Raw genomic sequence first — 27,969 nt, 5'->3', positions numbered from 1 at the left:
TCATGACTTAAAAAATAAAGTAGTTTTTTACATTACTTTGTGAATTATTAAAGATAACTTATTCAAACGTGCTACCCAAGTTTCATTGAACTTTGACCTTGTCTTCCACACCTCTACAAAAATGGGCTTGGAGGAGACATTGGTGAGCCAAAATTCCGATCATTTTTTATGATTTGGGAAAAAATGTGTGGTCATTCGATTTAATGTGAAACATGATGTTCTTTGTGGTAAAATGCTTAGTTATTCTGAGCTTCTTTGCGCTGTGAATTCGTGTAAATAGAGGTGAAAAAATATTGTTTGTCTCTGGTCGTGGCGCAATCAGATCAGGCCATGTCTGGAGAAATGAACGCACACACATGCGTGATGCGACAATGCGTATGTACGTACGTGTGCCTACCTGCATTGTTATATCACAGCTTGAGAAAACAAAGTTCTGTTTTACTACTTCTGGCAAAAAACTGCATCGTGGAATCTAAACCTGTGGACTTTGCTGAGTACAATTAACTCTTAATATTTCAGAATACTGTTTGAATTTTGCAAATCCCAATTTCTTGAAAGGGGGGGAGTGTTTTTCTTAATAACAAAGTCCTGGTTATATTACAAAATAATTTGTGTAGTTCCTGCAAGTTGCAACTTTGTTTAAACAAGAGTTGACTACAACCTGGCATGCCTGGGCTTGAGATATTCCATGCCATATGACCTAAAACATGAGGCTCTAAGCGAACAGAAATCTTTGGTTGTCCGCACAGTCTGTACCAAGAGTTTTACTAATATTGTAACACTACTTTATAACAAAATAAAATATAGAAATCAATTATCTAGGGGAAGAGTTCCACATACAGACTCCAATTATTTCCTACAGTGGCTTATTAGCCGTCAGAAGGCAAAAACATGTCCAGAAAGTTCGATTTAGGAGGGAAAAACCAAGTCGTTTACAAAGAAAAACAGAATCTGTCAGATCAGTCTCTCGGGGTTTGTGCACAGGCTGTCAAGTGGCATTTATGGAACTCCTTCCTTACTTTGCATTAATTGCTTTATATTGTAATGGTTAACATGTAGGTGGTGCTCTAAGATTCTTATTTCTGTGATGTAATTTTCTAACACTTTGTGAAATTTTAAATGTGTCCTTAAAATTTCCAAAAAAAATTAGCTGTTTTTCCACCAAAAAGTAGAATCCCTGAGTATTTTGCGCTTGAAGGCTGAAATCCGCACCGCTTCATAAAAAAGCTTGTGCCAAAGATACGTACATGTACATCAGGAAGATCAATCAATTACGAGGCCAAGTGACAAAAACCATTTTGTTTTGCTCATTCCTGCTTGCTTTCCTTTTTCCAGCATGCCATATTTTTTAAGATGTCCTTTGTTGTTACATGTTCAACATGATTTGGACAGTTTCTGACAAGATGTCCACTTATTAATACATGCACGTACATATTTATGGGTAATTCCAAAAATTAGGGGTCCAAAAGTGTGACATTATCATGCCCATGTTACATCTGACCTGTGTTATTTGACATGGAAATATAACCGGAATTCATTTCAAACTATTATTGTTTGTTTGGCAGGTAATTTGCATTAATTCATCACTCTTGGAAATTAGAAAATGTGTTCTGAACTTACAAAATCATACATGTATCATGTTAGTTGTGTCAGGGACACAAAAAAGTGGACCCTAATTTCTGAAATTACCCTTAATTAAAACTTATTAGATTTGAAAAACAGGTTCAGAAACAAAAGTAAATTACACATGTATATGACCAAAAGAGTTCAGAAAGTCCAGTGGCCATCTTGAAAAGAAAACAGAATACATTGAGAAATTAAGGCCGTCTCCGGTAGACAAAATCTCTAGCAGGAAGTTTTCTTTGATAGCCTGAAATAATTTGACTGTTTAAAAAAAAGTAATGTCACGCTTTTTTCCCCCTCTATAACCTCTTGCTGCACGCATCCACCATGCCTCCACTGGCCACCATCATTAATTCCATTTTGACCGCGCCAAATTTGACGTCGGCACAGAAGGTAAGACCCTGGATGCATTACGCAAAAAAAAAACGTTCTGCCTTCAGTTTTCCGACCGGCTGTATTTTGACGGCCCAACCCATGAGTTCTTAGGGAAAAATTTGAGGAAAATATGAAATCGGATGGAAACCAAGTAAAAATATGTCTCATAGTAGTCCCTGTTTGAAGTTTGAATGTAGTGTATGCAGATTCAATGGACTATGTATTCATGCACAAAATTGTTACCTTTTAAATTAAGTGTTGTTCTCTTTAGAAACAAATTTATTTCAGCCCAACTTCTGTTGTTGCACAGTCGCACACTGAATCAGTATTTTTTTTAAAAAGTGCTAAATATTCACCGCGTTCAGATGCCGTAAAATTGGAAGCAGAACTTTTTTTAGCCTTTGCATGTGTACACACTGCCTAGCTACACATATTTTTGAAACCTTGGGGTGTCTCTGGCTGCGGCATCAGAATCACTGGACCCAGAATTCCGACCGAGATTCCACATGCGTTTTTTGGCCTCATGCGATCAATACAAAGATCGTCTTGTGAAAAAATAGTCCCTTCTTGGGCAAAAGTGTGCTGTGCTGGGCTTTAAACCCACTGGTTGAGATGAAGCCAGGATTTCAGAAAATGGAAGATAGTTATCGCAATCACCGCTACAGCCTTTGCTTGTCCCTGCTGAAGTCTTTTCTGTGGCAGCTCTGTGAATTCCCTCTGGCTACATGCCCACGATCATCTGCTTTCTAAAATCAGATGTCCTTTAACCACGCAACAAGTGTTTACACAGGGCTGATTTCGCCCACCCGCACTCTTAAATTTCTCCCAGTGTGATAGGAAACAAATATTTTTTTTTGGTTTGGCCTAAATCGATGTCAACCAATGAGCTTCAAAGTTCTATTTGTAGAGCAGCCAATCATTAATCAGAGTGGCCTGGCCGAGATTGATCACTACCGGAAAGAGAATCAGAGGTCCTGTGTTTCTGGTCCGCTTGGAATCAGTGAGTGATACGGCCAATCCGACATGCCAGGATTCTTACAACCTGCATTAGTTAGTGGACACATACTCAGAACTACACACAAGTAGCCTCATTTTCTCTTGGCCGTGTCATTTCTGCTGGCGGGCTGCCCTTTTAAAGTCTGGTTCAAACAGTTGCTGGCAGCTTGGGCTATAGATGTTGTGCTTATTCATCTTTTACTGTGGTTGCAACCATCAAAATGGGTAATTCCTTTTTCGAAAATGTAAGTACATATGTAGCTGTCCATGCACACCTTAATAGCGGACTATACTGGTTGAATTGTCACTCCAAAATCACCAGTTCTCAGCAGAAGAGATTATATTCCTAGATGTTACCTCAGACTTTATCGCAGCACCAATCACATATTTGTAGGATTGAGATGTAAGTTCTAATTCGCATATCCGGTAATCTTCGGATTGGTCCTGCATTGCAGTTTGGTGTGCCGGTGTTGGTGGGCGTTGGCGTCCTTGCGGCCACCGTCATTATCGGGAGATACGTCCTGGGCGGCAAGCGCAAGTCACCCAGCCCACTGAAAGCCCTTAAAGATCCCGAGACGAAGTACCCATTTGAACTGGTGGACAAAGAGGTGAGAAATCGTTCTAGGTTTTTGGTTTGTTAGTTTTTCTTGAAAACACTCGTACGATATGTCGTCGTCATCGTCGTTGTTGTTGTTTTTGTTTTGATTTTATTTGTTGTCATCAAATGCTTTCTATGTCTATATTTGACATGTGGGAGGATGTCCCAAGTTCAGACTCATACCGCGGTGTCACGTGCTCTTTTTGTAGGGCTGTGCCAAATATCCGAATACTTGATGGATTATATTAAGGAATATATTCAAATGCAAAATTCTTGAAAGGAAGGGAGAGATGGAGTCTTGTTTCTAGCGGATTCTAATGAAAAGCTATGGATATCTTACAACGATTCTAACAGTAAGTAAAAAAATGAAAGGAATAGAAATTTTAAACAGAGCTAGAAGTATTGTTCGTCTCTTAAACCTTGCTAAGTCATGGCTGGAGATACTCCTAGACTTGACGAGCCGTTATCACAATTATAGTGATTTTAATGTACAATTGTGTCCATTATTGCAACTGATTTTGTATATGGTTTAATCATCAACGATCTGCCGGTCGGTACGACTGAATATTGGGATATCGAATCGCAGGTCAACTTTTCGAATAGTGAATTATTTGAATTGAGTCAGCCCTGCGTTGTAGAGTATACATGTGCCTGTATAGTTCCATTCGTATACTTGAAGACATGTACTTGACTACCATCATATTTTAGTACTCGCTATGGTAATTAAACTTGCACATGTGCACTTGACTTGAGTCCTTTTTTCCGTTACTCAAAGTGGAGTGGGTGACCTAGAGGTTAAGAGCATCAGATTTGTAGTCGGTGGGTAGAGCCGCAGGTTGCAGGTTCGAATCCAGCCAGGGGCCATGGTGCGTGTGCCCTTGGGCAAGGCGTTGTGTCACTCATTGCCTCTCTCCGACCAGGAGTAATTAATTGGGTACCCTGCGAGGGCAGAGATGGTTATTGTGGTTGATTTAGCTGCGTTGCGCCGAAAAGGGAAGCATCGAGCTGTATACTCCCCAGGGAGCTGAGATGGTATTCGGAATGTTTCATGGGCCCAGTGAACAGGGGTAGTAATGATGTATAGCGCTTTGATCTAAGTTAGTTCAAGGCACTATGTAAAAACTGTAAACAGTATTACTGTGATTATTACATGTATATCATATTTAAATTAAACTTGTAGTTGAGTCCTTCTTTTCCCTTAATCATATGGGCACATGTACAAATGTATTCAACTACATGTACATGTATGGTTCAGCACCATCAATGTTGCATTATCAACGGGGTGAGATTTCTCAGCTTTTCAGCTGATTTCAGCTTCTTTTGTTTTGGATTTCAGTTTTTTTTCCTCACTGGCTGTGTACAAAAGTAGAGGAGATTTTCACAGTTCAGTTTAGCTGTATGCCTTTTTTCAGCTATTTTTATCATTGGTCAATTTCACCACGGCGTACAATTGCTACTGGGGGATGGAGATATAGTTGGAGATTTTTTTCTGGTCCGATTCTTTACCAACCATATTTAGTGGTCTTTTTTTTAAACATTTGTCTGAGATTTATCTCTATGCTATTTTCCGACACTCTTGATAGAGACGTGTCACACGATGCTGTTAGTTCTGCTGTCTAAAAATAGGCTTCTTATCAATATTTTTAAGTGCCCCTGATAACGGAAGAAGTTCAAAAAGATAGCGGTTTTACATTGCATGCGTTAAGCATGGCATGTACATGTATACACCACAGTACATGTACTTACATGGACAGGTGTATGTGTATTCATGGACATTGCGTTGTACATTACAAGTATTGGTGCTTTGTCATGTGTGTGGATTCTCTTGGAAGTTGTAGGAAGTCTCCAAGGGCAGATTCCGGGGGCAGAGGGTGGTTGGGAGGAGAGCAAGAGGGGCCATACCCCCCCCCACAAAAAAGGACATCTTGTTTTTTGGCTTTTGGAAATAATAGAGAAAAGTGTATTGTTTTTATTGATTCATTTTTCTTTGTGGAGTGCGTGAGAAGTTCCAAACTAGAGCCGCAACCAACATAAAGGCCATTAAAGGTTGCCTGATGAAATGCCACATTTTTGGTTGCCTCAAACGATTTTCAGGCCTTCCAAAAATGTGCAGTGTGTTAAAATTAATGAGGACCCACAACCTGGAAATGTCGTTTCTCGTCAAGTTGTCTGACACATCAAAACAAAAAGCGCCGTTTGCTCTTTCTAGTACAAACTGAAACCAAATGACTGGAAGAAAACTGAGCTTGAGGATGTTTTGGGAGGGATCCAGTCTCATTTCTTAAATTCTCCTTATCTTTTCCGTGCATAGTCAGCAGGTACAGGCACATGTAGTCTGTTACCTTGATTGTTTCATCCTTTCATCGTTTAGATTGTGAGTCATGACACCAGACGCTTCCGCTTTGCCCTGCCATCCAAAGACCACATCCTGGGCCTGCCAGTTGGTGAGTAATGATTGGTCATATGCTCAGCGCATGAACTCACGAGGGCGCTCTGCTGCCAAGTTTGATCAGTTTCTTTTTGCTGAGCACGAGTGGATTTTCCCTTGTAACATCCGCGCCATTTCAAGCTGCAGCAGAGCCTAACATTGAAAATTCCCCGCCCCTTAAGAAAATCAATCCTTTCATCGTCTTCTATATTCACCGGCGGGACATGCTCAGTTACATGTTTGACAGCTTTTTTTTCCCGATTACGGTTGCTGTTAATAGCCCAAACCCGGTAGTTGTTACATGTACATGCATGTCTGGGATCCTTTCGGTATCAGCCAGAATTCAACACTGTAAATACATGTAACGAAAGGCAAATGATTTGCACTTAGACATAACCAGGGCAGCAATTCCTGTGCAAAGCAAAGCCTAATGGTACTTAGAGGCTGCTTTATTTTCCTGTAGACTTGGCAGTTTGTCCAGTACCTTTGAACACCGATCAAGACATTACCAAGTTCTCTCAGAGGATTATTCACCCCCCCCCGAATCGTCAATAACCCGAACAAGTCTCAACTCATCAAATGCATTTGCAATTAGCTGATGCATTGCCAAACTCTTTCCTCTGCTCTGTTGTACCTGGCCGTAAAAAGCTGCTCTGTTGACTTTGATGTCAGCAACTTACTTAACCGTCCTCATGGAATGCCCTGGGAATTGTGATAAACAACTTACTGTATTGCATGCCAAAGCTTCAGTGAAGAATCGCTTGCGGTGGCCTGCGAGCCTGTAATTATGAGGCAGAAGTATCCCGGTTGTTTGTCTTTCTCTTCAAGCGGAGCCTGGTATTTCATCACCGTCCAGGGCATCCGGATTCAGCCAAGTGCTCAAATCTCAGCGCCGCACCAGATTGTCTGCATTTTTCTCAAAAGAACTCGTGATAACCTGAAAGTGATATATTCTCCACAGGATGAGTTGTCACTGACTTCATGAAAAATAATGAAAAGCTTTACCCAAGATGGTATCTTTGTATATGTACGACTCTTACTTGTAAATATTGAAGTTTTGTTTGCATTTTTAAATCTAAAAGCCCCAAATACAGCATTACGGCACCTTTCCGTATGTTTGCTTTTGGGTGTGTTGCATACATGATGCGTTCATGCGTTTCACTTTTTACGAACACAAAAATTGACTCCATTAACATAGCGCACGTGTGCATTGCATTCGGCCTTCAAAATTGTCCGGGGAGCAATTGCTTGGTACAAGTGTTGACGCGCATATGGAAAGGCGTCTTTAAGGAGAGCAGAATCAGATTCCAGTTGATGAGAAGCCTTTCTCTTGAGCTGTTTATTTGTCATTTTTGTTGAATTAAGGCCAGCACATCTATTTGACATGTCGCATCGATGGCAAGTTGGTCATCCGACCCTACACCCCTGTCTCCAGCGACGAGGACAAGGGCTTCATGGATCTTGTCATCAAGGTAAAGCTAGCTGTCACCGTTCTTGGCCCTGTTCACTGTTCAGCGGAGATTTGCCGCATAGCAGGATTTTCAACCTAGCCGGAATCGGCTGGGACCCAGTGACAAGCTTCATTCATATTTAACCAATTCAGTCTGTGAAAGACAGTTAGCTACATGTACATACGCCTACTTGCAATCTCAGTGATAAGATGGTGGCTTTGGAAGTAGAACGTTGTATGCCTAGCAGTGTCATCCCATCAGAACGTGCTAGGTGGTAAAAAACTTGCTTGGGCATGTTGGGTAACAAGCCAAACTTTCATGCATTAAATGTATGATGAAGATGTGTTACATTCAACAAGGGGCAAGCTCTTGCATTATGAGGCGGTGAAACTTATTTAAAATCTGCATAGTTCCTGCTTTCTGGAGCATGACGCTTTGCAAACCGGGCAGGGCACTCCATTCCAGCAACAGTAGTATGTGGCAACATCATCCCACTTCTGCCACCACTAAAAATATGCAGTCTCAGAAACAACCACAATCTCATCATTCCTTTCTCAACTCTCCCCCCCCCCAGGTGTACTTCAAGAACGTACACCCAAAGTTCCCCGAGGGAGGTAAGATGTCGCAGTACCTAGACAACATGGCTATCGGTGATGCCATCGATGTCCGTGGTCCCAACGGACTGCTAGTGTACGACGGATGTGGTGAGTACATGTACATGTAGCTCTGATGCATGTTTTTTGTATCGTCCCAATTAAGTTTGGAGTTATCACTTGTCTTTGAATTATGTTTAGAGTTAGCCCATCGTGAGGCTTGATTGGATGTAGCATTGTGTTTAAGCTCGTTTTCCACCAACCGGTCCGTTAAGAAGTCTAAGTGTCACTTTACCATTCGGTTTTTCCCCGAAATTAACCACCTTAATACCGTAGGCAGGCATTTGGTTAAGCAACTGTACACTGTAGACATAACACTGAGGTTCATATTTCATCTAACATTTAGCACTGATTCTTTACCCAATGGCATAGCGGTCACCATTTGTACAGCACATTTTGTCTCATACTTATTTATAAACATTTGAAGGCTCGCCTTCTGTGTAAAGTTTGTGCGTGGTGCTGCAGTCTTTGGGCGGAAGTATGTTGGATCACGTGTTGGTGAGAGCACCCTGATCACCCTGGGTTGAAGTGCGCCCCCAACGGCAAAGGAGAGACAGGCTAGTGGGAAGTTCTTCAACTGAGTTCATGCACACGCTCAGCGCACACGTGAAGACCATATGGTCCGACATAAATTGGTTGCGTGCACTCACCACGCTTTGCGACAAACGTGCGTATACCTGTGCGTTCACGTGCCCATTTCCCACCAGAGGATCGTCGTGTCCATGTGAAAAGCGCCCTCTCATGTTACCGCTCAGAGCAGATAGGGTGTTGTGACTCGCTGCAAGGGCACTTGGACACCTATTTGAGAACGCGTGCGACATGCGCATGAATGTCGAACCATCACTGTAATGACGTCTACTCAGATTTATCTGAGAATACAGAGTGGATAATACGTCGGTGTAAGGGCAGAACCTAATATGAAGTCAGATTCCCTGACTCCCAACCAAATAAATATCACTGACTACTTGTGGTACCTGCTGCCGGGTTGGATTCGAGCCAGCTACCGATCCCAGCAAGCTCGATGGTGGACTGGTTAAGACGTCTGCACTGGTAGGCAAGAAGTAGTGAGTTCAAATCCCAGCCCACTCATTTGTTTGCAAATCTCAGACAATTCTGAGAATCATGTGCGAATAACGTCAGTGTGAGGGCAAAACCTGGTATGAGATTAATGTCATCAATCTACAGTTATTGAGAAAACCAACCAAGGTAACAGCCAGTTTTCTTGTGAAACAGGAGTTGATATAAAGACTGTAGATCATTGTTGAGCAAGTTTGATCACAGTTTAGGGTGTTTTTGATGTATTCATTCTAGGAAAGTTCAGCATCAGAGCAGACAAGAAATCTCCACCCGAGACAAGGAATGCTAAGAAGATTGGCATGATCGCTGGCGGAACAGGTGAGGAGATGAGGGCGCCCCCTAGTGACGAGAAAGCAAAACTGCCATAGCTGCACCCTGAAAACTCATTAATATTTCCCTCGTAACATTTGTAATGACTAATGCTGTAGTTGTCCTAAAAGTGTGGAGTGCAGAATGGATGCAAAATATCAGTTTCTGTTTTAAGTGGAGATCAAAATTGTTTTTTTTTTGGCATTTGCAGGCATCACTCCGATGCTGCAGTTGGCACGTCAAGTCTTGAAGGATCCGGCTGATAAGAGCCAGCTCTGGCTGCTGTTTGCCAACCAGGTGATAAAGCTGGGCACCAGTGCTAGTTTCTGTCAAACCTAATCCACTTAATTGAATACATGCACAAAATATGGTCCCTGACAGTAGCTCATATTGGCTCATTTGGTCATGGTACCCAAATTATGTATCATTTATGCTGAGTTACGTTAAAATCTAAAATTGAAAACATTCAATCAGATTTATGGACAATACTAAATTATCCAATCCAATTTCTGGATAACTGTGCATCATCCAGTCAAATTTCTGGTCAATAATGCATCATCCAATCAGATTTCTGGCCAACAATGCATCGTCCAATCAGACGTCTGGCCATTAATGCATCATCCAATCCGATTTCTTGCCAACAGTGCATCATCCAATCAGCTTTGCAGCTGATGATAAGTCATCCAATCAGATTTTGGCCCATAATACACCATCCAATCAGAAACCTGGTCACAAGTAACTGGATGGCAGTTCATCTTGTGACATGACGTGATTGGATGACCTGATATTGACATCACTCAGGCGTGTCCTGTTGTGGTCGAAAGTTTATCGACACTTGAACTGAAAGAGTCCAAGTCAAATCTTTCCGATAATTTTTTTTCTACAGCCAATCAGCCAGGACATCTACTTTGTTTACATGAATTTGTAAATCAAGCTTTAAAGAAGAGTTGATGATCTGATTGATTGGATATAAAAAATTTTGGTCAGAAATAGTCTTAAAATATTCCACTTGAAGACTTGAAGCGTACCGTATGTAAACTTTCCTCTGCCACTGCTTGCTGGGAGTCTATGATGACCAATGAGATGTTTGTATTGGTCACTTTGGACAGACGGAGAAGGACATTCTCCTGCGGCCAGAGTTGGAGGAGATTAGTCAGGAGCACGGTGACCGCTTCAAGCTGTGGTACACACTGGACCGGCCGGAGGAAGGTGAGGTCCCACACAGTGGGATTTGTGACTGGCTGCGGCTACCTGTAACATGCGGGTCTATGCGAAGTGAACATTGCTGCTACCTCGTGGCTTCCATTGATGAGTGTGAATTTTAGCCGCAGCCATAAATTCTCAGACACCTCCTGAGATTAGACCAGGCCTATGTACTAATGACATCACGGTTTGTTTTGCAGTTTCAACCTTACTCATCATGTAAATCCGTGTTTACATTTGATTTGAGCCCTGTTTTAAGATGTCTGCACTAGTAAGCAGGAGGTCGTGGGTTCGAGTCCCACCCGAGTAAGCTTGTGACTTTTTTCACAAGCTCTCAGACTAGCACTGAGCAAACAGTGTTTATTAATATATACGTTGGGTAAAGGCAAAAACCTGTTATATAAATGAATTGAACTTGCATCATTAGGCAGGTTCTGGTCTCGGTGAACCATCATCAGATCACTGATTGGGGTCAGTGGTACCAGCAAATCAAATAGGCCCTTTGTTTTTCCTCCTGGGTCAAAAATTATACCTGCTCATAAACACGCATTATTAATCGACTGGCTTTTTTTTTCCTGTAGGCTGGAAGTACAGTAGTGGCTTCGTCAGTGAGGATATGATCCGCGACCACATGCCACCGCCCAGCAGTGACACCATCATCCTCATGTGCGGACCGCCTCCCATGATCAACTATGCCTGCCTGCCCAACCTGGAGAAGCTGGGCTACACCCCTGACATGAGGTTTTCTTACTAGAGCACTGGATGGGGGGTAGTTCAGGAAAAATAATGACTGTTGTGCTTAAGAAGCAAAGTAGGGGAACCAGCGGGATTTCGGGTTTCCTGTCAGAAGAAAAGAACGTCTTGTTAACCGCTGCCGGTGGATTAAGGTCACACAAGATGGGTGTGTTAACCGGTGTGACCATAGAATTCTGTAGATGAAGTTCACGTTAACGTCTTTAGATGAGGTTATTGTAGACATTCTGTGATAATTTGTTGGGAGAACAGTTGTGACCCAGCCTAGCAAAAGGTGTCGCAAGTCGCTAGACCACCTTTTTTTTTGGGGGGGGGGGGTTTAGTTCAAAGGCCTTCGAACAAGTCTTTGCACCAACTCAACTGCAACCCTCCAAGCTCTTGACCAACGCCCATTGTCGACGCTTGGTACGCCAAACTAAGGCTCTCTCTGTGCTCTGTCGGATGCAAACTGAACCAGATAAATTGACCTAGATACTCATTTTGTTGGAGCCAGTCGCAATTTTTTAAAAAGTATATTTATAGTTAGAAGCATTGATATCCTTGGAATGAGCGTTCTCTGAGAGGCGTGAAAGAGACATCCTTGAAAATCATGGAGAAGAATTGTGGAGAATGGAATACCTTGACTTGCCGAAACAGGAGCAAACTTTGCTTGGAATTGTCCTTAATAGATGCTCATTAGACATAGTCATTGGGAAAAAATGGTTAGACGTGTGAATTCCAGATATTAAGAAAAAGGGGTCTGGTAATACATGCTCACGGCATTAAGGTAAAGTTTGGATTTCTAGATCTGTATAAAGCATGCTAGCAAAGGATGAACTAGATAAATATTTGTATTCATTTCGGACTTTGGAGTGAAAATTCCTTTGTTGGGGCTTTTTATAAAATGGAGGCAAAAACGCCTGAGAATCTTCATGTAATATTTTCTGAAATGAAATTGTGTTTCAGACATTTTATATTGTGATTAATCACTTTTTATTCAAACGATGAAAGTAGAAGCATGGAATTAGTTACTCTTCTATAGTAAAGCTTTCCTACATTACAGTAATTAAATGCTAATATACATCAATTAAAAGATTACTTTTGTCACCATTATAAAGTGCAAAATGACGGGAATCATTATCTATGTAGTACCTGGTTATTTTCATTAAAAAAGAGCATTTCTACAGAAACTAAAGATCCATATATAAATTGAAATGAATTGAGAATTGTCACAAAACCCGAGTATACTTTAATGAAAAATTCTCAATTGGAAATTGCTCATCTCTTGAAACATATTGTTGGTCCTCAAACCGAATGCGCCATTCGGGAACCTCATGTGGAAGTAGAAACTGTTTTGTTTCTGCCTGATTTGGCATTCTTAACTGGGCAACCCGAGTTCGCAATCGGGCTCAACATTTATATTTGCTGAGCAAGAAATGCCAAATTCTGTGGCAGTTCTGGCTGGTAACCATTCTCTGGCTCGGCAGCATGATGAAGTTGATACCAGAGGAAGCTGGTTATAGTACTTCTGGCAGGGAAGAAATCGAAACTTAATTATAAAGTTCTTTTTTTTAATGTACTGGTGATGAAGGCTACTGTCAAAGGCACTTAAGGAATGCTTGAATGAATGCCGTCAAATTCAATTCAATTTCCCCAGAGTTGTATTGACGGCTCGACTCGGGTCTGGTTCGAGTCACAATATTCAGTGCCTCGACTTGATTTGCGATGGGTAAATGACTTGACTCAACTTGTGTTTTATGCTTGACTCAACTCGAGTCACTACGTTAACACGACTCGGTTCAAATAAAAAAAATAGTGACTTGTAACAACTTGGGTTTCCCCGAAACTTATCTCAAGTAAGTACTAAAATTTTGTCTCTTGCAAGAGTGTTCACACGGCCCATACATGTACACATTTAACGAGATTTGTAATGACAACGCAATCTCAACATTATGAAAATTCCATCTTAATTATTTCATCAAAAAAGTCAAACGAACTACATAAAATATGACATCTTAAACATTAAGTTTGTTAGCATAATAGGAAGGAAACATTTCAGCTGCTGAGATACTAGATAGAGTAAAAAGAGGCACGTACGCAACAGTGGAGCGTGTCGTCGGCTGTATGCATGTTGCAAAAAACGAACTCTACGATCTAGTTTTCTTTAAACAACCTAGCAGTTTGGGCCAAATAAATTCATCGAAGTTACTTTAACTGTGCACTTGCGTGTTCAGCCAATGACAATGTTTTCCAGTGCAATGTGCGAATGTGAGGAATGTTTTAATAAGGAAATAAAGCAGCCGTTGACTGCTTAAGTGCAATGCTCATGTTTTTATGAGGAAATAAAAAACCGTCAACTATGATGATGCATTGAAGGTGCTTTGCTGAAGGTTCTGCTAAACGTATCATATAATTGCAGTAGTTTATCAAACGGGGAAAGGGGATTTTTATTTTGATGATTACTTTTTACAAAGAAAACGTCATCGGCAAGGAAGTAAGCGGTCTACAATACTTATCTAATATTAGCTCCTAAACACTTTAAAGAAACAACATCATGAAATAAAGGCAAGAATGTTGGGACGGCAAGTATTCCCAAGTTGAATGAGGCCAATGCGGCAGTAGATTTTCAATTTGGCCTCCCCTGACATTAAATGCCGGATACGATGCTGAAAACTGCACGGTCAAGCGAAGCCAAGTTGGTTGTATTTAGAGTCACCGCCCCACATCCTCCCCGTCTTGGTCGTTTTTGGACGCTGTTTATACAAACCTGTCTGGCAGATCTTTCCCTTGGTTCCCTACGTTAGTTTATTTGCCACATGAATGGTTGGCAAATTGCTGTTGGCCGTCAATACAAATGCAAATGAATGATTGCGTTATAAATTCCAAGCTACCAAAGCGTGAAAATACCGTAAATTAAACCGAAACTTGGCACACCAGCCCTTGTGGAACTTTGTGCATACTTTGGCCACCAGTAAGTTTCAACAGGCGGACGTAATTAGGCGATGAAGTGGAAAGGCTTAGGAGGCGGCATTATCGTGTTGGTCTTCTCCATTATTAGACTGGTTAGCTGTTCCTCCAGCCTCGCCGACGATCTGGACAGAAGAATGAATTCAGATATATTAAATTTCAGGTGAAATCTTGAGAACTTTGAGAATTCAAAAACAAATCAGAAGACTGCAGTCTGTGAGTGTGTACGCAGCAGAGCGGGGAAAAGTAGACCGCTATTGCGCAAAGCAAGCAAATAACACCTGTTTAAAGCCCAATCTTGCGGGGTTGAAATCTGATTATCAGCTTCATGATTGCATGTCGATTCCATTCGAGTCTCCTGATAAATACTCCAGTCGAGTCAAGTCTTTTGCTCTTGGTGACTCAGTTTTAGTGGGAGACAAGTAGAGCTGCCAATTGGACTGGAAGAGAAGTCTCAATCTGGTTCATAAGTGACTTCGTCACAAAGGCGTACGCGCCACGATTTGCAGGCTCTCATTGGACAATCACTGAAGTTGCGCGTTAACTTCCGTTCCACGATTCCACGTAAATTGCGATCAATACATGTAACCCATGCAGTGCACGGGTGCAGTGGGCGTGGTTTAAACTGAAGTGACGTCACACTTACGAACCGGATTGCAATCGTTATCCGCCCTGAGCTGAAGTGCACCCTCACCGGCGAAAGGACAGATGGCACTACGTTTTCCAACCGGGTTCTAGCACGCGAAGACCACACATTCTAGACTATGGCTGCATCCGAATCTCTTGTCTAGAGCTAGGTCTAGGTCTTCGCTCCAATGGAAATGCGTCGAGACGCGCAGACAATAGACCTAACCGTTAGCTCTGGAAGCCCGTTTCGGACACGGCCTAAATCGTTGCGCGTTCTCAGCGTGCTCCGCGTCAAATGCGCATAGACTTGCGCACCTATGCGATGTGTAAGTACCAAAGGACCGTCGATTTCATTTCAAAACACGCCCTCTTTTGTTCTTGCTTGTAGCGGATACGCAAGCGATGATTGCCATGTGCATTACCAGCGTTTCTTTTACCATCATAGGCGTAATGTCAACATGGTCATTCTATGAATAAGGGGCCCGATGTTTTGTGTCCCTGTCACATCTATTATATGATTTTGTAAGTTCAGAACTCCAATCTCTATTTTCCAAGAGTGATGAATAATACAAATTACCCGCCAAACAAACAGAGTTTGAAATCAATTTCAGTTCGACTTTTCCATGCCAAAAGACACAGGTGTAACAGGGACACCTGAATGTCAACTTTTGGACCCTGAATTTATAGAATGGCCCAAACGCCTTTGGGTTTGTTAAATGCTACTTTAAATTTTGGCAAAACAACATCTTAAGTATACCTTGGATATTTCTGCTTTGAAAGGGAGCACTACCAGTGTTTCGTAAGATGATATGGATGTTTTTTTAATCGATTCGACCAGTTCCTTCTCACTATCAGTTGATGACTCCACGGGTTGATGTGCTTCCTTTGATCTATTACTTTTTAACTAGAAAGAAGCAGAAAACGAGAGAGCGAAAAACAAGTTTTAATTGAAATAATTCATATTAACTGCGACAATCATTCATGGATCTTTTCCCTAGAAAATACTGCTTGTAAATGATAATGAACAGGTTATGAATAATTACTACGCATGAACAACGCAAATCCGCGACAAACTCCGGGTTGCCGATGCTGAGCTCACGATAAAGTTTACATGCCTAACAAATGTCTGTCCCATAGCAGTGCATGAAATTTGGTACGATGTTAATATATGCTGATTTTTGCACAGATATTTCTCACCTGCGTCTGCACTTACTGTGAATTCATGATTGCGAGCCACAACAGTTGGTCGCCTCAGGTTTGTTCTGGCGTGGACGGCGCGCTTACAAATTTAATCAACAATTCGATTTATTGCAAACAGGGTTGTGACGGAGAAATGAAAAGGTCCATTAAGATGCACAGGTCCTTGATTGAACCTACCGAATTGAATACACACGAACAATGTTAATCTACTTCACACCTGTTCTATTGCTTCCAACTCTTGTGGATTCCACTTGGGGAAGACCTTACACTTTTTCAGGAGGTCGAATATGTTGTCTGGGTCGAGATACTCAGCTAATTTGGCACAGTCGGTGTGCTTTTTTAATGGAGTTTTGTTGAGGAGCAAAGACACTAGACAGAGGTGGCCTGTCGGTCCATCCAGCCCATGAAGCAACTCTGTAGTGGCAGATTTGAGCGTGACGTTTTTGGTGAAACGCTGCCCCTTGGGACGCCCACCGTCGTTTTTGATCATCTCATCAGTGATGCACTCGATCCAACATTCGTGTCGTTTACCGTCATCCGGATTGTTTTCCTCAACTTTCTTTTTCAGTTCTCCGTGGATAGCTTTGATCTTGTCGTCCATTCTGAAGTATTTTGTCAATTCTGAAGCGGTGAATTTAAGGATTTTACGCGCGGGTTCAATCAACTGGTACCCCTGTTGAAGTACATCGGGCTCCTGGTAGAATAATTACAGTCAAATAACACATTGCAGTCAAAATGAATGTAAAAATTCATGCAGGGTACCAAAGAAATGTTGGGCTAAATTGAAACCGGTTCTCTTGTCAATGTGAGGCGGATAAGCTGGTCTTGCGTGAATCATGCAATAAAGTGCAAAGACTGGTCCAAAATTCCAGAGTTTTTCGAAGGGGGATTGGGTTGGGTTGGGCTGGGTTGGGTTGGGTTGTGTGGGTTGGTTTGGGTTGTGTGGGTTGGGTTGGGTTGGTTTGGGTGCCTCCCATTGTCGGCCGCCAGGTTGTTCTATTCTATTTGCCATAAAAATGTGCCCAACATCAGTGGCGTAAAATGTGCGGGAAATTAAAGGGACGGGGAATGAAATGGTGGAGGTGAGGGGTAACTTACCTGGCCATGGAAATCTGAAAATCGGTCGAAGGTGCTGACACCATGTGATATTATTTAGAGGGCGATGTTCGTGCATATATAGGCACATCTGATTACTTTTTACATTCCTGCGCAGTATCTCCTTTTGAAACTCTGCTGTTGAACACAATTCTAGTTACAGAGAAGTCCGAAAATTTTTGACAATCGGCCTGAATATTTTCTTGTCGCATAAAAGTGTGAGTGGACTCGGTGGAAATGATTCAATAGCCCATCCTCGGATAAAAAAGTGGAGGACATATTCCCCACCCCGGGGATCTCTTGTACCATCAACATCACCCCCACCCCTACCCCCCACCCCCCCACACACACACATCTCCATGGCAGAGTAAGTCACCGCCTATCATGCATCGCCACAAAGTAATGCCACTGCTTTTTGCAATTGTAATTTGACGAAATACAATCTTTTCCTTTTTTTTAAAGGAAGAACTTTGTAAACTCCATTGCCTGTACGACAAATCCCGCCTCTATTGTAAAATCTGACAGGTTATTCGATTGTCTTTGAAATAACAACCAAATATGGCGAAGCTTCGCCATTAGTCGAGTCCGGAGCTATGGCAGGTTGATGCAGTATGTGACGGCGTTGTTGCTAATTACTTTATCAACAATTGCACAGACAAAAAAATCGTTTCATACTTTGCTTTTGGGTCTAATTTTGAGATCAGTATTCTGAAAGTATACCCTCTATTCGAGAGACAAATGCACTTTAAGCACAAAACCAATTTAAATCTGGACTAGCGTGAAAGTCTATGTAAATTAAAACTTTTTCGGGTCGAAAGCATAATTTCGGTTACATTTTATGATCCCAGATGGGCAGTCCATGAAGCTTAAAAGGGATTTTATACCACCACAAAAAAACTTGCTAAAATAGGCCTATGTATGAAGAGTAACTTTGACGTACCGGCTTGAGGTGTTTCACGCCTTTCGATATTTTTGCTGCTTGTTCATCGACTGGACGAGAGCCGTAGATTCCAGAAATGCAGCCCAAAGCAGTGGGGATCGACGATTCGTCGCAGTGTATCACCGGAAAAACCTTTTTCAGGTTTTTTTGGATGCTATGATGAAGGGAGGTGTAAGTCTCGAACTCATTCATCCCTGTGTCATTGACGAAATCCTCCGTGAGAAGCAGCACCACACACCAGGAGTTTTCTATGAGGGAACCGCGACTTTCAGGACTGTATCCCCCAACTTGGAAATCTTCGTAAGATTTTACCGTCAAGCCCTCCCCCAGGAGAGCATCTTTAAGGGTGCTGGCTTCTTCCTCATCGTGAGCGTGGTAAAACAGCGCCACGTCCGCTTTTTCTTCGACATTTCCCGCCGCCATGTTGTCGTGAAACTGTGAGTCGGGCAAAATGTTCACTGTATTGTGCGATCACTTCCTTATTATAATGAGCAAAAGGCCATTCCAAAGTGGCCCTGAGTGAACGAACGGTGTATTTTTTTTCTTTTTTAAATAACACGAAGCTTTTGTAAGTTAACTATATTTCCTCAAAATTCCAACAAGAAAGAATTTTCTATCCAGCCACTATGACATTGTCCGTTTTATAGAAGCCAACACACTTTTAAAATTACGACATGAAAGAAATTCATGACACTATGTATGTCCAGTTGGACCCACCGTAATGTTGCACCACCGCTCACCTGAGGTCGGTGTTTTGGTTCATGGTCGGGACTTTCCGAGGCAATTCTGCCAATGCAGGGGGAACATGTTTTAAAGGGAATTTTGAAAAGGCTGTTTCAATAACAAACCTGGATTAAAACATTCTAGCGACTGACCTAGCATAAGGCCGAAGACGATTTCCATGCGGTTAAACCAAGGAACCATGCACCCCTTGCAAAGACACTCATTAGCACAACATGCATGTGTCCACTTGAGACGATTCTGCATGGCTGACGATTCAAGTACATTTGCAAGAAAATGAGTTTTTGAGATTTGTTTCACACGATAATCTGCCCACACTCAACCTAGTATTCACGAACAATATGAATTGGCGTGCGTACCTAGAGCAGTTGGTGTTTTCACAAAAGAATGTAACCTGTGGGTCGCATAATATCATGTTAATCCACGGGTTTCCATAAGCACCTCTTTGCCTATTCACAAAATATAACCCCCAACCACAAAGTCGTACACAAATAGTTTGCACCGTGCTTGTGATGCAGTTGTGGCCTTAATTATAAGTTGTGGCAACGTACGCTCTCCAGAAAATGCACGCATCATTAAATAAACAGCTTGTACACGTCTAATGTATGAGGGGACGAGGGTCAGAGATCGGTGATTGTAAAAGGACGACGCAAATGCCATACCCGCATAAAAATATCAGGAACTAGACATGATACTGTTCAACACGTTCAGGTAGCACAAAGTCAAGCCATAGAGCTCCTTTTTTGTAGCTCCATGGTCAAGCTATATTCCGCAAAATCTCAACGTTCACCACCTGAAACTGTTTTGTTGTAAAGGTTATTGTTTCTGAAGATTGGGGACCCTACAGAATTGGAGAATTACATTTGAATTTTTGGCATGCACCACCTAGGCAGATTAACAGTGGCATTATCCTGAATGGTTGCAGGATTTATTTGTAGAAAGAGGCCCAGGTTTAGATTTTTAGGGCAATTATGGGGTAGAATTGTCAGTGCTAGCCACATAGAGGAGTAATCACATGGTTAGCTGTCAGTCAAAAGTCACTTTTTCTCAGAATTAACCATTTGAAATTGGCACGAAACAGGGTGAGCATAATTGAAAAAACTCTGTTTTTGTTGCACTCTTTTTGGGAATGACCTGGGGGGGTCTCGAAGTAAACGTGTCCCATTCTTCCAGTCCAGTAAGAATGAAGGCGTGGATGGTGCATTAATTTTGTTTAAAAAATATTCCAGACTTCAGTCCTGAAGAGGGGATGATTTGGAGATTCATAGGTGAATTACAATACCTACGTTGCCTGGCTCGATAAACCCTTTCAAGAAATATACATTCAGGCAACAAAAATGATTTGTTTCAATTTTGTTTATTGGGATCGCACTGCACTACATAATTCGGATCCAAAGTACAATTAACATTCATTCAATTTCTGTAGAAATGTGCACCATTTGTGACGGTGTCCTTTGTTACGTGGGTTCCGTAAATATGAACAGCTATTTCCCTGGATTCCAACTTATCATCTCGCAAGGCTGAATACAGAGGTGTGTGTAATTTGTACAGAGTAAATGACCGACTCTACAGGTCATGACAGGTGGTAAAAGTTACCCACGTAACAAGCACACCGTCACAAATTGTGCCCAAACCTCATGGAATGACCGAGACCCAGATATCTACGAAAAAGACGAGAAAGGAAAAACTACAACTATAGGATATAAGGATCTATAAGATAGATAAGACTTGAAGCCATGCATGGTGGAAGTACTGAATAGGTTAGGCTTGCGGTTATCATGTAGAAAAACCCTCCTGAAGACGAACACGGCATACTGTTCGGAACGTCGAGTGTTCACCATCGGTTCTTCTCAGAACCACACACTCATATTTGAGATATTTTCTACATGGTGCAACCGCAAGCCTTACCTATTCAAAGATAAAGAAAACTGCAACTGTAAACATCTTTTGTATCATTGATAAAAACGGCGTCGTCAAATGTCTACCCAAAGTGCTAAGAGAATACAAGGACATCGCTTAATCAGTCAACCGCACATTTTGTTGGAGTTAGCTTTAAATTTTCACATTAATTACGACAATGGTGTCTGGCCAGCACCTGGGAATTATTTCTCGTATCAACTTCAAAGTAACATTTATTTTTCCCCACTTTTTTGTTCAAGAACCTGGCCAGGTACGTGTATACGCTTCTACTTCTGTCAGGTATCCTACCTCCACCACGCTGTGTATCTGTGTTCTTTGTAAACTGTTCTGATGAACGGCCATTAATCTCGACAAAATCAAATCAAGAAAAACGGTACTGGTAAACTGAGAGAAGCCACAAGCTTTAAATTTACATGTTTAGGCTTCATAGGATTAGAGGTGATCGTGAGTACACTTTTGCTGACTGCAAATAATATCGAAGAAAATCTGGATATTTTTCAAGAAAGTATTTTCAATTTACCTCAGCCATTTAGAGGAATGGCAGACAGGAGAGGAGGGTACTATTTGAAGTGGATAAATTTTACCAAATGGGCTACAGAAAAAAGCTTATCAGAGCCACATGGCACCCTCTTATCGTGTTTGCCTTAATGGCGCCTTTCCACATGCGCAACAACACACGTCAAGCGTTGCGTTTCCGAACGCAACGCACACGCGTGTTTAGTTCATGGCGTTGGTTTCCGTGTCCATGAAAATGGGACGCGTGAACGCACTGCGTACGCAACACACCAAAAGATATGCATATGGAAAGGCGCTCACTCCAAGTAGGCTGCATATAATTATCGCTTTCTTGCTTATATACACGTAGACTAATTCTATTAGACGCCATAACTGCGGTGGCACCGCACTCACACGCACATTCTTCAGCTGGACGCGCGCGTGCATTTGCCAAATGACGACATCCTATTGGTCGATGAGGCATGTAACGCGCGCGTACCACCTGTCAACGAGCGTTGTGCCACCGTAGTAATGGCTTCTGATTCTGGTTGGCGAATTACAAAAGATAAATGAACTTGCTATCGGCTTGATTAGCAATATGGTTGAACCATTTATAAACCCTACGACCTAAAGCTGCGACAGAGAAGAAAAAAATCATGGAATGCAGAGGATTGTGTCACACAACTGTTAATGTTCAATACAATTAGACATACAAAATTGGCAGCACGGGTCACCTAATTTTCAAGACATTATTACAAAGAGATATTCACAAACATTAACTCTGGGACTTAAATACTTCAAACGCAAAAAGCTCCAAAAAATCTAACTCTCATACAACAGAAAGATTTTTGCGCCACGAGATCGCTGAGTGAGCTTGAGGCGTAGCCAAGATTTTAAAGGGGAAATATATTTGAAGTTTATTGTAAATCCCAAAATCATGCACATGTTGCAAATTAGCGCAGTGTTGTTGCGGCATACCTACCTTTAGCCTCAATAGGCTTATAAACGTCGTTCACGTCGACACACCTCAGGCCCAACAAAAGCGAATGTTTTCTAGATGAAGGACCAAACTCAGTCCAACGTTTCCCAGCCTCGAGTACTGCCACTAGTCTTAGTTTGATTCGTCAATTTCCTTTTCATCATGCGCGTCACATACGTGACAAATGCTTGGGCAAACAATGGGTCTGGAGATGAGACTAAAGTAGACTTGCGACTTTCCAGGAACTGAAACCTTTTGCAGTCGTTTCGTTTTGTTTTCAATGAGTGACCAAACTTGGTGAATTCGTCACGTATTTTTTGAATTAAGTGACCCAAATCGAAACAACTGTTCTCAGCAGGTTTATCCAATTTGCTTAATGCAAGTATTTCCTCGCAGAGTTCATTGACTGGTGTCATGTATGCGTCGGTGATAGGACACGCCAAATCGAATGTGCACCATGATCTCTCTTCAATACTCTCCCTAATTGTCAGATGTCTTGAGCGGGGGATGTCATCTATCCCTCCCAATATCCCACTGCCTCCTCGCCCTGGGCAAACTGTCGACGCAAGGTAAGCCGCGGACATGAAAGCTTTCAGGGAAAGATAAACCTTTTGGTCGCAGATGACAGCAGATTCAGGGGCTGCAAACAGCGACACTGCCTTCGCCATCTGAAAAAATCGCCATTCGTAAAAATCGCAAATGCTTACTCGTTTTTCGAGAAAATTTTCATTTACTTGACTGAAGTAATCTCTTGTCACCAACGTGTCTTGATTTCGATCATCTTCAACATGCGTGTTCCGAGCTTCAGATTTGCTATTGAGAGCATCATCGTGACGATTGCCCTTAGAATCGATTCCATCATTATCGCCACTTGTATCTGCCCCGGCCCAATCTTGAATGTCTTTACTCAAGCTGTCTTCACCAGCTAAGCTATACACCTCATAGTCGCTGTTGCAGCTATCAGGGCAATCAATGGGAGACTCGATTCCATCGATGAAGTTTTCGTCATCGCTTTCGTTATCAGCTTCAGTTGCCTCATCACAACCCGTTGGGTAATGATGCAATGTAAGTAAACTATTGACGTTGTCGCTGTTGTCGTCTTCGTTTTCATTGACAGTGACCCACGGTCCATTCGGATCATCCATGAGAGTATACTGGCTGGGTTCCTCATCCTCTGGAATCGTTTCCATGGTAGAGCGAGAACTACTGGTGGCGCATTTGATGGCTTCAGGGGTCACAAAATAATTGGTACCTGTCCAATTCCTCTTCTCGAAACAACTGTTTTCTCTGGCACAGACATCTCCTTCATCTCTGTCATCTTGTTCTCCTCCAGTTGAAGTCATTTCACCTTCTGACGTCCTTTCTTCGATTTCATTGACGTAACAGCTATAACCATCATCGGCTGATGAACCATCACTGCAAGTCTCATACTCTGCAGCAAGTTCAACTTTAATATCCTCAAGAACAACACCCTCTTTCTCGTCGCTCGCCCCACCCACCATTATCACCTCTTTTCTGTCATCTTGCTTCACGTCGATTCCCACATCGTCACCACGGGATTCATTTTCTAAATCAACATCTCCACTTTCAGAATCACTATAATCGGTTGTCCACTCGTCGCTTTCGTCTGCAACACAGCTAGTGCTGGCGCCATTCGAACTCGGGCCATTTTTAATCGGCTGGTATTTCACGGTTTCAAAAGTAACTGGTCCTGACGCAACCATTCGCACTATTGTCGATGTGGTCGGCACACTAGCCTCGACTCCAGACGTACCAGTCTCAACTCTGAGCACTGGAACGGAGGGTTCCCTCATTCGCCCTGTCAGAATCGAAGAAACCAAATAGTTCAGAAAGGCCTATGAACAAAACTCAGAAACCACAGAGGCAAACCATCAAACCTAATTTATGCGATCACAACCACTTAAAATTTCATAATGTTGTAAGAAATAAGTACTCCTTTGAGTAAAGTTCCCTCGGTAGTACTGCGCAAGTCTGCAGTAAGTCTGCAGTACAAACGGAATTATATTACATGGGTTCACGATTTCAAGTAACATCGATCATACAGGGTTTGTCATTTCCTCAAAAGAATATAAAACAATAAATTGGGTGTTCTCACCTCGTCGTCTGAATAGAAATCGCGGCCGCTGAAATTTTTGCATAGCCACATACACGTAGGCCAGGGCAACGATTACAAAGAGGGTCCCGGAGGCGATCAACAACAAGTTCTCATATCCCCAACCGTCTTCGAGATTTGCCTCCACTGGGATTGTCTCTTTCATTTCTCCTTGATCCTGCTTGGCATCTAGCTCTGAGCTTGCTACTGTCTTACTTTCCTCCGAACCTTCCTGACCTAATGTCAGGGGCATTCCTGATCCTGGCATAATCTTAACCACCTTAGTAGTCTGTGGAACTCTAGGAGTCCCGGTGAATCCCACTTCTGCCACCAAATCCTCGCGTGCCTTGTCTTCCTGCACTGCCAACCACTGCCGCAGTTCCTCGTGGGTGTAACCTTCGTCAAGTATTTTCTTGTGTTGACAGGACTGGGTGCCCTCGTCAAATCTGTACCCGGGCTGTGTGCATTTTCTCCCGCAGACAATGTCCTGGTACTGGGAACACTTTTGCATTACCTGTCCAAATACAAGTAAGTTAATAGTGCTCTTAGTCTACACATCCTCATCTAAATCAGATTCCACACGCTGCCACCATGTCACGTGACAAGCCTTGTTCGAGTCAGTGTGTCACACCTATACGGTTATCCAGTCATAAGTCACTAGGCTACAAGACTAGTATCAGAATGAATAATGATAAATAGCTTGCGACTTGGCTTGAGACTGGATAACAAGGGATGGACTTGAAAGGTCTTGGGGAGTTTACTGGTTTGTGGGCGACATTGATCGACTGAATATTCGGTCCAGTGGGTATCTTGTAAGCATCCACTGCAAATACAATGATCCTGATGTGGATATATACATGTACATCTACATGAACGAGAACTTCACATACCACTTGAAAGTGTTGCCTGCCTTTCGGACAGGTCAGGTCTCTGCCCGCCCGCAGGTCAACGTTGAATGCAAAGGTCAGAGGTCATTCATTCCCTGGCGATTATGAAACGCTAGGTGGCGCTGTCGCTAGCCATTTTTTTCAAATTTGTTTATTCCTTTTACAAAACCAATTCTTCTTCTTCTTTTCTTTTTTTTTCACAGATGACCGTAATTCTTACCTCCACCCCGTCATCACACCTCGTACATCTCTGGCAAATTTCTGTCACCTCTTCAGTGATATCTCTGCCGTCTTGGAGATAGAATTCCCCCCTTGAAAGCCTGTAGAGGAAGTGGTCCTCCGGACATTCGTGATGTTGTATCTCAATCTTGAGGGTGTCATTGTTTCTGCCGATCACAGTGAATACCGTCCGTTGCGAGGGTTTCTCATCAGTGACTGGAATACTCACGATGATAATCAGCCAACGAAGCGGAATTCTCATGAACATAATCATGGCGTCTGCCAGTGAAACCCCTGCTATATTTTCTTCGTCAGTTTTACCATTACACTCGGAAATTCGAAGTAATTTAGGGCACGCACAATGGCTAATATTGTCGAGAAATCAGAAACCCTGGATGTGCCGTAGTGTCAACGCAACGCCTTACTGACACAACACAGGGGTTGCTGTGGATGGGTCCGCGCTTTTTGTTACGTATACTTGGTTTTCCCCGTATGCTATGCACTGTTCACTAGAGTCGATACGCGATTGCGGATACTGAGAGGAGGTTAAAGGTCATGTCATGATGTGTTAGTTCTTTCGGTTGTGAACCTTGTCTCTGTGTTCATGGCTGGGGTTGTTTGTTGTCCACGGTGCCAGGGGTCATACCTTTCCATTACGCAGGGTATATATCTGACTATGACATAAGGAAAGAAACTGTACATTTCATGATTCATTTCTGTGGAATGAGGACAAACTGTAAAAGGCAATTCCATAATGTTTTATACCATATGGAGGATTTATACGAATGTACAGGCCTAATTCAACTGACGGCTTTTTCACGTACTAGGATCCATTGTAATACGAGTCAGACTGTTCATGCAGTGGCCATTTCCTGCCTGCCAATCGTTGCAAACTAACTGTCAAATGGGGTAGTGCCAGACTAGCTTGGTATGTTGGGTCCTGTGCCCCAATGTCATTTTTAAATGTTGCCTATTGAACATTTTGCATTTTTAATGATTCAGCCTCCAAAAGCAATAAATCTGCATTGATTTTTTTTACTGCTTTGATTTTGTTCTTAAGTTCTCCAAACAAATGATAGTTTACCTCGTTTTGGATTCAATGCAGGCTGAAGTTGTAGCTGGCCGGGTCAATGTTCCGCCTTTGCAACCCCTCTGATTTGCGCTTACTGCATTTTTTGGGGGGGGGTTAGTTACCATTAGACGTACTAAGTACATGTATATCAACTTTAGTGACATCGAGGGTCGTAAAATGTTGCCAACAATAAAGCAGAGCACGGATACTCGCCCTGAGGAGAACTTGAGCCCTCCCTCATCGGTTGGAAACAGTGTTTGTTTGGAGCGCGGCGAAGTTCAATTCGTTGATAGCCGCTCGACCGTAACGCGTGCATGATACAAGTTACAGTCGTTTGTGAACAACGGACGCTTGGAAGTTCCCGCCAAAGGAGCCCCGTGGCTCAGAAGTTTGGGCCTGTCTTGGTCCCGCACGCGGGGATGGATATTGCAGGTTCTTTTCTGGCGAATGGAACCCAAGAATAAGAATTTAAATGGCGGGAAAAATATGGGCCATTACAAACCAAGTACAGGCAGCAATCCCCTTGAAATACATGTACTTTTTCATGCCAGTCCGTTCCGTCTTGCCGCACACGATCTGCCAGCCCACTTTCCATGTGTCGCGGCTCAATTGAGCTCATAGACTGAACTGGGGAATTTGCCCGCCACTTATGTCTCAGTTGCTGTCACTCTTTTATACACTTACGTTTGTGTAGCGTGCTGATCATTTCCCAGCTTTTTCATTCGGTAAAGTGATTGAGTCACAGTTCGAACCATCGATCCGTGCGAACTTGAACTGTGTAAGTCATGCACTGCAGGTTCCGCAAAAGTTCATTCCGAGGCCAGTCCGCAGGCGCTGAGTTATGAGATACTGTTGAGTATCAATGTCAACTCTTGAGTATTTGCTCATCTGATAACCTGGTCGCGAAACCCGGGATTTAGACTACAGCATCTGACACATGTGGCCAACATGTCGTTATACAGCTTTTTCAACTCCCACTTTGCGCGCAAGGAAGACATCCGAATGACGACGGTAATGAGTATAGGGCTCGGAACAAGTCGGGCAATTCCGGACCCGGGGGAAGTGGTTCCCGTCATGAATGTCGTCGTCGTGGTGGGCGGTGCTAGCATACCCAATACTCTACCAGCCACGAATTCGCGGAAGCCGCGCTCACCGAAACATGACATCATGAATTTTTTACTCACCCCAAATGATAGGCCTAACAATGATCGATAAACAGTTTGCATGAGCATGCGCAGACTACCGTTTTCTGCAAAACCCAACTTTCGA

At 42.6% G+C, this 27,969-nt stretch overlaps 3 protein-coding genes across 4 annotated transcripts; 1 reads left to right on the top strand and 2 right to left on the bottom strand.

The window, feature by feature from the left end:
* The first annotated feature begins 80 nt into the window (after positions 1-80).
* LOC110975444 (NADH-cytochrome b5 reductase 3-like) lies at positions 81-12,640 on the top strand. Of its 2 annotated transcripts, none has more exons than XM_022227953.2 (9): positions 81-142; positions 3,450-3,602; positions 5,964-6,036; positions 7,386-7,492; positions 8,046-8,175; positions 9,436-9,519; positions 9,722-9,807; positions 10,620-10,719; positions 11,295-12,640. In XM_022227953.2, exons 1-9 carry the CDS (start codon positions 122-124, stop codon positions 11,465-11,467), a joined length of 927 nt encoding a protein of 308 aa, XP_022083645.2. In that variant the 5' UTR covers positions 81-121; the 3' UTR covers positions 11,468-12,640. The 2 variants fall into 2 exon arrangements, with proteins under 2 accessions (XP_022083645.2, XP_086986741.1); XM_087130615.1 differs by lacking the exon at positions 81-142 and adding an exon at positions 2,989-3,239.
* Positions 12,641-13,183: 543 nt separating this feature from the next.
* Positions 13,184-18,735, bottom strand: LOC110975443 (uncharacterized). The gene is made up of 4 exons (XM_022227950.2): positions 18,275-18,735; positions 16,457-16,933; positions 15,797-15,943; positions 13,184-14,537 (listed from the first exon to the last, which is right to left on the bottom strand). Exons 1-4 carry the CDS (start codon positions 18,695-18,697, stop codon positions 14,463-14,465), a joined length of 1,122 nt encoding a protein of 373 aa, XP_022083642.2. The 5' UTR covers positions 18,698-18,735; the 3' UTR covers positions 13,184-14,462.
* Positions 18,736-20,356: 1,621 nt separating this feature from the next.
* LOC110975538 (uncharacterized) lies at positions 20,357-26,126 on the bottom strand. Its single transcript, XM_022228103.2, has 3 exons — positions 25,630-26,126; positions 24,526-25,036; positions 20,357-24,228 (listed from the first exon to the last, which is right to left on the bottom strand). Exons 1-3 carry the CDS (start codon positions 25,900-25,902, stop codon positions 22,502-22,504), a joined length of 2,511 nt encoding a protein of 836 aa, XP_022083795.2. The 5' UTR covers positions 25,903-26,126; the 3' UTR covers positions 20,357-22,501.
* Between the last annotated feature and the right edge of the window lie 1,843 nt (positions 26,127-27,969).

The sequence above is a fragment of the Acanthaster planci genome, linkage group LG20 (assembly GCF_054643075.1).
Source record: "Acanthaster planci isolate LZ-2023a linkage group LG20, COTS_SCS, whole genome shotgun sequence".
Classification (NCBI taxonomy): Eukaryota; Metazoa; Echinodermata; class Asteroidea; order Valvatida; family Acanthasteridae; genus Acanthaster; species Acanthaster planci.
Note: the sequence above shows the minus strand (reverse complement) of the source record. Positions and strands in the feature narration are given on the sequence as shown.